General features: G+C 36.8%; 1 protein-coding gene and 1 pseudogene across 1 annotated transcript; both read left to right on the top strand.

Annotated features, from left to right (window-relative positions):
• The first annotated feature begins 5,545 nt into the window (after positions 1-5,545).
• Positions 5,546-6,487, top strand: LOC111653640 (odorant receptor 131-2 pseudogene; annotated as a pseudogene).
• Positions 6,488-9,837: 3,350 nt separating this feature from the next.
• On the top strand, positions 9,838-10,413 carry LOC111653639 (odorant receptor 131-2-like; the record flags this gene model as incomplete). The annotated part of the gene is made up of 1 exon (XM_023404264.1): positions 9,838-10,413. A coding segment is annotated over exon 1 (576 nt), but the record flags the coding sequence as incomplete, so codon positions are not given.

Below are 10,413 nucleotides of genomic sequence, written 5' to 3'. Positions count from 1 at the left end.
TATACTTGTGTACAGAACATTTGTCCATTTCCCCAGTCTATGCACTGCAGGTTTTTTGCAGCTGAACAGGACAGAGCAGAACTCCTGAACAAAACAAACAAACAGTTTCAGTTTAAAAACAGTGACGTAAATCCGGGAATCTTACATTAAAGTTCTGGTTAACACTTTATAATACAGGATTTATCATCATACTTCACTGATTGATTTGGAATAAGGACAAGGTGACATATGGGAAAGCGTCTAATGTCTTCCAAGGAGGATGAACTATAACATAGTAAAGTAATGTAGCAATAAAACATATGGCTGTAGTTGAATCAAACACAGATAATCTTGAATGTCTAATCAGGAATTTAGTAATTATTATTTCAATTATTTTAATTATATGGTAAGGTACGTAGGCTGATCTCCCATTTTTATACTTTAATTACAAGAACAAGATTGTAGGGCTGCCTGCAACTAATGATTATTTTGCTTTTTCGATTAATCTGCTGAATTAATCAATGAATCAGTTTGTCTATAAGGTGTCAATAGTGAAAGCTGCCTGCTATAATTTCCTAAAGCCCAAGATGATGTATTTGAATTGCTTGTTTTCTAAAACAAAAAGCAAAACTGTTCTGTTTGCAATCAGATATGACAAAACAAGCAAATCATCACATTAGAGAACTGACTGTTTGAAATTTTAGCATGAAAAAACCTATTATCATTATAAAGATTATGGTCCACAAGGCTGTTCACACAAGTTTCCCAAACTTTTGACTCCTGTGTTCAGTACTGTACTCTGTAGATACCCAGTGTTTACACAAATAGTACTATTTATCTCTCCCTCTATAATATCCAGTTCTTCCACTGTCCTTACATTAAAGCAATGTATTGGTACCTAATTTAGATAACGAACTACATTGTAAATCACAGGTGTGTTAACAATTTCGGATACACTGTCCCTGTATGAGAACAGTGATCAAAACTGATGCTACTATGAAAACATAGTTAACACTGCGGTCATTTATTCTTTATTATTGAACCACTTTTGCATGATTTTATGCAATTTAGAAAAAACACAATAAAGCCAATTTCAGGCAACAGGAAGCAAAGTGAAGGGTGTGAACTGACACACTGCTGTTGTCGTTGCCCGCGCTGTTATCAAGCTAAACATGATAATGTTCCGATATTAAAGTCAAAAGCAGCTTTTCACGTTTAAGAGACGGTTAGTTTAACAAAGTGTGTGTAGATTAAATGATAACACTTGCTTGTACAACGCATATCATACCTGAGATAACTGAAGTAGGCTGCCCCTCTCTTGAGTGTGGCCATGTTGGTCCGCCACCATAAAATGTCCGTCTCGCTGAGGTCTCACAAAGGTTCCGCTGCTGTACAAAGACTGTAAAGACTGAACGTTGGTGCCCTCTCCTGGTGAAAACAGCGACATTATCCTGTGCTCAACAACAACAACTGGTGACATTACACCTTTCTCTCATTCACTCAAGCACTTAAATACTAATTTGAGCTTCTTTTACTTAGCTTGAGTATCCTATATTCTATTCATGCCACTTTATATTTCTATTCCACTCCATTTAATTAACAGCCGTAGTTACAATTAATTGATAAATTTAGATTTTTGCAGACAAAACACACAAAGATTTAATGAATTATGATGCTTTATTATAAGTTTGACTGCAAACAATATATAAGAGTAGACATGATCAGTTAATTAATGGCAACTGTTTTGATAATGGATTGCATCATTGAATCATTGAATCAATCACTGAATTCACTGAATTTTACCAATCAAAACAATCAAATAATCAGCAGATTAATCCATAATGAAAATAATCAGTAGTTGTAAATCTGTTGTTAAAATGGATTTCAAAAACCAACTACAATAGTAAAATGCTGTTCATACATTATTCAATGAATAATAATAATAATCTAATGACATAATATTATAACAGTCACATGGGACATTTTCCTTCACTGAATTTGAATGCAGGACTCCTTGTAATGGATGTTGTTGTTGTTGTTGTTGATGGATGTTACAGAATGGTATTGGTACTTTTACTGAGAAAAGTATCTTGAGACTTGTTAGAGATTTTAGTTAGTTTGAAATGAAAGATAAGATGCAATTCAATCGTGATTCAAGACTGATTTACCCTCAGCATTATTTGTGATACTTGATATAATGTAGTACGGTCTGTTATACCTACTGCCCCTATTCACTACCACAACAGTACTTCATTCAAAATCTAGGGTTACGCTGCATGAGAGACTAATAAGATCATCATACTCTGGCTTTCAATTACTAAGGACAAAGAATTTTTTTCTCACATAAGTAATCACTCGAAACCATAACATCATCCCTGTGACAGAAAGTGTCTGTGAGTCAGAAAGATAATTGATTGATTTCTAGACACACAATGAACCCAAATCATTAAAGGTTCTATATGTAACATTCAGAAAACCCTTGTTATTAATAATACCGGTCATTAGTGAACTTCAGTCAGTGGCCTGTTGCTCAGGGTTGTGCATATAGGTAGGCATGAGCGAACATCCTGGGCATCAGCATCAGGATTTGTAGGTTGTCTTGATGGCCAGTCCAACTACACAAGACTGATTGTGATTGACCGGCATCATGTTGATAGATGAGGTAACTATAGTTACACTGTTATTATAGTTTGACTTATTGACTGCAGACTATAGTCAAACTATTTGACTCGCCAGCCCTGTCACAGCACTAAAACAATGTGCGGAGGCAAGTCTGACTATGTCTGATATATTAATTTGACTAAAGTTATGTTTAAAAAAAAAAAAAAAAAGGATTTATAAAGTGTTTATAGATTTATAAAGTGTAATATCGTTATCAACAGCTGTTGATCCTAGATTTTTCTCACATTCCTGTTTGGCCGGACAAGCTTCACTTGGTAAAACTTTTTTTTCTGTGTGTTGAGTTTGTTTTGGAGTATGTGTTGTGCTGGGAGCCGGTCGTTTATTGACGATAGCAGACTCAGGACTGTTAATGCTGTAGATGAGAGGGAAAGAAACAATGAAGCAAGGCACTAAAGAGTGAGCATAAATGTCACATCCTTTGGATAGTCCCAGAAAATTCTGCCTGAGCCCTTTACAAAGAAATCAGTCCACAGGTTGTTATAGGCAACCGAGAAAGTCTCATCTTTTAAGTCACATTACCCTCCATTCACACACTGGCAATTAAAAAGCAATTGATTCATGTAAATTGCTCCACACTCTTACATATAGTACCTTAAAGTTTTGATTTCACCCAGGACATACATTCAAACACCTACTGACCACCAGGTGTAGCTGAGGCAAAGCAACATACAGTGACAACATGAAACACTGAAGGCACTAGAATACTAGAATAACTATATAAAAGTAACTAACTAAAGTACATTTTACAACAGTTCACATTCTCCTACACCTGATATCTGCTATAGGAAGGTTCTATAGTCCAAAATGTAAATGTATTGTGTGTGTGTGTGTGTGTGTGTGTGTGTGTGTGTGTGTGTAGTGTGTGTGTGTGTGTGTGTGTGTGTGCGTGTGTTGAGTGACACCTAGTGGCTTCCTTCAGGTTTGTTTTCCCACTCAGAAGTACAGAAGCATTAACCATAAGCCACATTGCAGTGTGGTATTTGAAAGATGTAAGAGGCCTTTTGCTGAGTATCCAAGATTACTGGCTTCCTGTGGGCTTTGGTGTATAGATCTATCATGTATTTACTGTATTTTATTATGCCATTGAAATAACAATGATAATAATAATTCATGTCATGGTTTTAATGAAGCTTTTGCAAAAGTTCAATGAAGAATATTTATTCCCTTTTCACATTTTCTCTGCATTCTACTTGTATTCTTCTATAGGTGTCTGCAACTTCCTGTTAAATAAACACACTTTGTTTAAAGTTCTGTAATAGTTCTTTTTGTTTGTTTTCCAACTATTACAGGTGTATTCACTGGGCGCCAACATCAACAGAACACTCTTTGAATAATTAATGAAGCCATCAACCGTTGCTCTTAATTAGTTTCACTAGAGTTTATAATTATACACAGGATAACTGGCTAATTATCATCATCTCCATTTTAGGAAAAAAGTAATGATGATGAAAAACAGGCCAATACTTCAGAGTATCAGTGTAATAATCCCTCATGGTGTCTGAAAGTTAACTATCAGAGGTTAGTTGTTAACTGCACAGGCCACACACAGTTGTCCAGCAAAGTGTAACCCAATGTTATAGAAATAAATACACAGTTAGGCATTTACATTATATATTATCTTTCCTGACTTGTGTGTGTGATTGAGTATAAGCTGTACACACAGACACTGGTGCAAGTATGAAGCTTATACTATGAATTGTTCTTGAGTTTACAAGAATGATGAGTCACAGACCAATAGTAACAGAGTAACAGAGTCATAGTAAAAGTAAAAGAGTCACAGAGTCACAGAGTAACAAAGTAAAAGAGTCACAGATGACAGCATGACGACATTATGTCCTGCAAACATGCAAATACAAATAACACATAAACTCACGTATTCTCAAAATGTAGCATAGAGTCCAATTTTTAGAGTCGCCACATCAAATAAGTATCATGTGTGCAGCTACTGGTAGGATTTCAGGAGTCAGTTATACTTCACCCTTTCCAAACCTTCCATACATTATACATGAGATTCCATAAGATGAAGCAGCGATCTTATACATAAGAACACTGCTTAACAAGCGGCTTCATTTAGGCTGAATTCACACCAACAATAGCACTGCATCCCTATTCACTTTAATGAGAACACTTGGCCAGCACAGCAGTGGTATTAATTCATAGGGCTCTTGCGGAAAAAAAAAAGAAGAAAAGAAATGAAAGAAAAAGCAGGGTCATCCAGCGAAAAGGTTCAACATGGCTTGACTTTTGCCACAGTGCAGTGCCAAAGCCAAAAATCTCACAAAGATGTATTTGAGTCCTTAGGTATATGATATTAAAGGCATACAATCATACCTCTGTGCTGAAAATTATATCATATAAAAGTATGTATGGGTTGTCAGTGTAATAAATGACTAAATGACTAAAATAAATGTACTATGTGTGTGTCATTGTGTTGCACAGTAGCTGAAAACTAATTAAGCCCAAATACTGATATCAAACATAAACATTGTCTAGCACACAGTGTAACTAATTGAATACAATGTAAGTGGGGGATAGTGATGATGACATTGTGGTGCAGAGCGAAAGCTGGTATCATTGTCCTTGTGTTTGACTTGTGCATAAAGTGGCTGTCAGAGGACAGAGCGCAGCAGAAGATAGTCATCTCTGGAACTGTGAGCCATGATGTGTATCAGTGGTGGGAGGGTTTCGGTAAACTGATTGATCTTCTGCTCTTGAACCTGCATAAATTTCACCTGTTTCATCTGTTTGGAGTATTTTCTGATTATTTTGACAAATGAAGTTCAGATGATGATGATGATGATGATGTTTTATCTCTTTCTTCAGAGATAAATTAATTGTGCCACTGCCTGAGGGCTTTTTGTATTTAGTTGCCATGTTGACAGATATGGCTAACAACAACTCACTGGTTGATAGTGAATCCTTAAGGCGAAAGATCAATTACCAGGTAATTTTAGTTCAGGTTTTGGTATCAGTTTTCCTGTGCATCAACTTTTTGCTGATCACAACCTTTTTTATGAAGGATTTCTTCTACACGACCATGCGATACATCTTATTTGCTAATACATTACTGTCTGATTGTCTGATCTTAATCATAACAAATCTCATGCTCATCCTGAGCTATTTTCGTGTCACTATTCAGATGCAGTTGTGTCTTATTCTATTCACAGTGTCCTCTCTGTGTATTTTTGTCACACCAGTTACTCTGACAGCAATGACACTGGAGCGCTATGTGGCCATTTGCATGCCCCTGCGCCATGGAGAGCTGTGCTCCACACGCAGCACCCTGCACTGCATCCTCATCATTTACGGCCTCAGCTCTGTGCCAGTCACTGTAACTCTTTCAGTCTTATTTGCATCTATCACACTTAGCTTTTACAAACAATACATGGTGTGTGCAGTGGAGGCGTTCCTTTTATACACTTGGCACAAACATCTTAGGTCAGGTATAAGTCAGTTTTACTTCTTGATCATGTTTATTACTATTGTGTCCTCCTATATTAAAATAATGAAAGTGGCCAAAGCTGCATCAGGAGAGAATAAAAAGTCAACAAAGAAAGGGCTCAGAACAGTGGTTCTTCATTCTTTCCAGCTGCTCCTCTGTCTCATCCAGCTGTGGTGCCCATTCATAGAAGCTGCTGTGTTTCAGATTAATGTTGTATTATTTATCAATATCAGGTACTTTAATTACATTACTTTTTATCTTGCTCCAAGGTGTCTCAGTCCTCTCATTTATGGCCTCAGGGATGAAAAGTTTTTTCTTGCACTGAGACACGTTGCTCTCTGTGGCTTGTGCAAGAACAAATCATTTGACAAATTAAAACTGTGACTCTGCCACAGAAACTACTGTTTATTTCATATGAATGCAGCTTATTTATTGAAATTCTTACATTCAATTATCAAGTCATCAGTGAATATGCCCCCAATTCAGTTTCTCACAGTGCCCTATTTCCTGTTATGAAGTGATACATATCTATGATAAATACAGTTTTAACATTGAACACTACATTTTTACTATCCATGGATCATATCATCATGTCCTCCACATCTGAAGAGAGCCAGCTGATGATCCACTATACAGTTTGTACCACATGAAGAACTCCTGTACCTTCATCTACAGGATGTGAGAATGACTTCCTGCTGCAGGTTTCTGGATTGATTTATGTTTAAAATGATATTAAATTATTGTTCAGTCCTTGGCAAACCTAATCACCCGGACCCTTTCATTTTCAAGACTTTTGTCATTCAGCCATGGCCTGTTTTTATATTACTTGTATGGTTTGTTTGGTTTGTTTGTCATATGTGTATGGTTCAATTAGAAAATGGAGCGTCCCGGTGCACATTCATCAAAGGATGTGACTTTAAAATGTCAGAGTTGCTGTATGTGACATCTTTTGATACTCGATGATTATTCAGAGCTTTGTATCCCTAAACACCAAAAGCTCTCTGTACTAGCTGGATTAACTCTGTCTACCATCTTTGTCTATACAAATAAAATGATAGAATCTTTCTTGTCGAATCCATCTTATTATTTCTTAGTATACGACTCCTTTTGAGTACACACTGTGTCACACTGTATCAAAGCCAATCCTAAGCAAAAGAGACACAATTTGTGAGAGTGTTTTAATATTGGAGGAAAAATCTATACAGGAGGAAACTGAAATGAATTAGGTGTTGTGGTTGAAATTAATTCAAATCCACAATGCTATGTACAGAGGCTGGTTGAAACACAACACATCATGGCCAGTATATACAGTACATCACTGTACAATCCATTTTTTCTTAGTGGATCTCTCCTCTGATCCATTTGACCACATGATTACATAAAACAATCATTTACTTTTTAAATTTATTTTGTTTTTTCTTTTTTTTTTTGGCTTATACCATTAGTTGATTGTTTTCAGTTGAGATACTGAGAGGAAACATGAGGGGCAAGAAAGAGGTGTGACATGGATATGACAAGGTCCCCTCAGTGAACTGGGGACGTTGCAGGTACATGGTGGACTTGACTACAGGCCCGGTGGCCACCACAGGATTTGATGTTTTAATGCAGGTCATATCCTGCCACTGTTTGTTGTTATAAACCCAAAAATATCATGGATCAAAGATTATGCAACGGCTTCCTCTATCTTAATTGATAGTCGGGCAGTTATGGTAAATAGGTTACAGGAAGGAAGAATATGTTACATGTTTTTAAATAATGTGTTGTTTTGGTTCTGGTTGCAGAATTGTGTGTGATTTCAATTTACAGTGTAAAATAATTTATTCAATGCAAGCATGTTGATACTTTTGATGACAAATCAATAGTTTTCCCAACTATTTTTTTAAACTGTTGTGTCATCCATCTTCACTCACAGAGTTTAAATAATTAATGGGCCAATTAATTTAATGAGTTTCATGGGAGTTTATTTGCCTTACTTGCATAGCAACATGAACAGCTCATTAGAATCGCTGTTCTATTTGGAGTCTAAATCCTCATGGAAAAAAACAGACCATGACTGCTGCTACCGTCAGTAAAGTATTCCCTCACGATACCTCTGTTTCACCTGCTGCTGGTTGCTGTGGGCACAGACCAGACTGTGACAACAACCTAAAATTCGACTGCCAAACAAAAACATATGATTCAACACTGCTGTGCAAACTTTCAAACAAGTTCTTCACAGACTCTTACTTTCATTTCTAGACAAGTGGCTGAGAAAATATGGCTAAACTCGGAGCCTGTTTACAACCTCTTGGGTTCGTTGCCCTGTTAAACACTGTGTGAACTCAATTTGTTTCCTTTACTCACTGATTTGTGAGAACGGATTAAGGAACAATCTGCTATACTATAAAACATAAAGCCTTTAAAGGATGTCAAACATAATATCTGTAAAACACAAAGTGTATCGATATATCTCTACCAAAAAAAAAAAAAAGCAGTATTAATCCCATTTGATATGCAAGACAAGAACTTTGCACATGTGTCGACTGAACACATCAGAATGGAAACACTGTGCAAAGCTGTTCAGAACAGTTCAGAGTAAAAAGGAGAATAGCAGGGAGCTGGGGTTGAAGCAATATTGTGTGAAATATTGCATTTTCAGACAGTTTCACATTTGTACCGTTACACTCATGTGACAGAAATAGTTGTATAAAGGCTGAAAAAAGATCCATGTTACTAGCATTGCTAAAAATGAGACCCAAGTTGTAAAGATAAAATAAAATTATGTAATTTTCCTCAAAGTGCAATGATTACAGGAATTCAACAGTAGGGGTGGGGAGAGCGCTAGTCATTCATTCACACTTTAGGATTTGAGATTTATCAAAAAATCCTGCACATGCAGCTAAATGAAAAATTGTCAAATCTGAAGGGAATATATAACCTCATGATACTTAAAAATGCACATCCAATTTTGCATTGTTTTAATGCAAATGCATTTCTAAATGTTTGGTGTCGTGTGATTTTTCCTGTTCAGTATTACTACGACTACCTCCACATACAAAGAGCACATTATCAATAAGCTTCTAAGAATATTTTTGAAGTTTCTGCATTACACTTACCAAAAATGTAGCATTTATTTATATATACTGGAGACGCAAACAGGTATGAGTTTTAATATCACATACTGGTAGTCATGCCAAAAATGTGCCCTCTTACTCGCATAGCTGTACAGTTAGGGTGTCTATAGCTGTTAAATTGCATGTACTGTATGTGGGAAAACGTATTTGGAGGAGACACATTCCAGCACATGATTATGTACCTATGGTTACTATAGCCTGTGACACGTGTTGGCAATGATGACACTGCTGTGAGTACACCTTCATTTGATGTTCCCCTTGTGTAACATTTGCCCCTATAAAGTCTTCATGCAGAGCTGTTGCTCAAAGGTCTGCAAAGAGCTCAGCAGAAGACATTTGTCAATGGAACAGTAGGCCACAGTTCCACGTTACTACAGGGATGGTTTGCTAAAATGAAAGATATTATACCCTGTGACCCGTTGATAAATTTCTGTCAAATTTATTTTACTTTTATGTCATTTGCTACTGATGTTTGTTGTTTTTTTTGCTTTTTTTCAATCCCAAATTCTAGTGGTTGCTACTTTGAGTTCCTTCACATTGAACTGACTTCACCTATTCACCACAGGAAAGGCAGTTATCAGAATTTAAAACCTTGTGTATTTGGTTACGACTGAGAGATATATGGCTAACAACAACTCACTGACCGGTGGGGAATCCTCACTACGAAGCGTTAATTACAGGCTCATTTTGGTTCAGGTTTTTGTATCCCTTTTCCTTTGCATCAATCTTTTGCTGATCACAATCTTTTTTATGAAGGATTTCTTCTACACAACCATGCGCTACGTCTTATTTGCTATTACATTATTGTCTGACTGTCTGATCTTAATTACAACAAATCTCATGCTCATCCTGAGCTATTTTCGTGTCACTATTCAGATTCAGTTGTGTCTTATTCTATTCACCGTGTCCTCTCTGTGTAATTTTGTCACACCAGTTACTCTGACAGCGATGACCCTCGAGCGCTATGTGGCCATTTGCATGCCCCTGCGCCACGGAGAGCTGTGCTCGATACGCAGCACTACGCACTGCATCCTCATCATTCACGGCCTCAGCTCTGTGCCCTGCATTGTTGTTCTCCTCACCTTCTTTGCATCAGCCTCTCTAAGCTTCTACAAACAATCCAAGGAATGCTCTGTGGAGATGTTCATCTTTTACACTTGGCAGGCTCATTTTAGGTCAGCTATAAGTCAGTTCTAC

The sequence above is a fragment of the Seriola lalandi genome, unplaced genomic scaffold (assembly GCF_002814215.2).
Source record: "Seriola lalandi dorsalis isolate HSWRI2012SDOR001 ecotype SW California unplaced genomic scaffold, Sedor1 jcf7180002054237, whole genome shotgun sequence".
Lineage (NCBI taxonomy): Eukaryota > Metazoa > Chordata > Actinopteri > Carangiformes > Carangidae > Seriola > Seriola lalandi.
The sequence above is the reverse complement of the archived record's forward strand: the minus strand, read 5'-3'. Positions and strand labels throughout refer to the sequence as shown.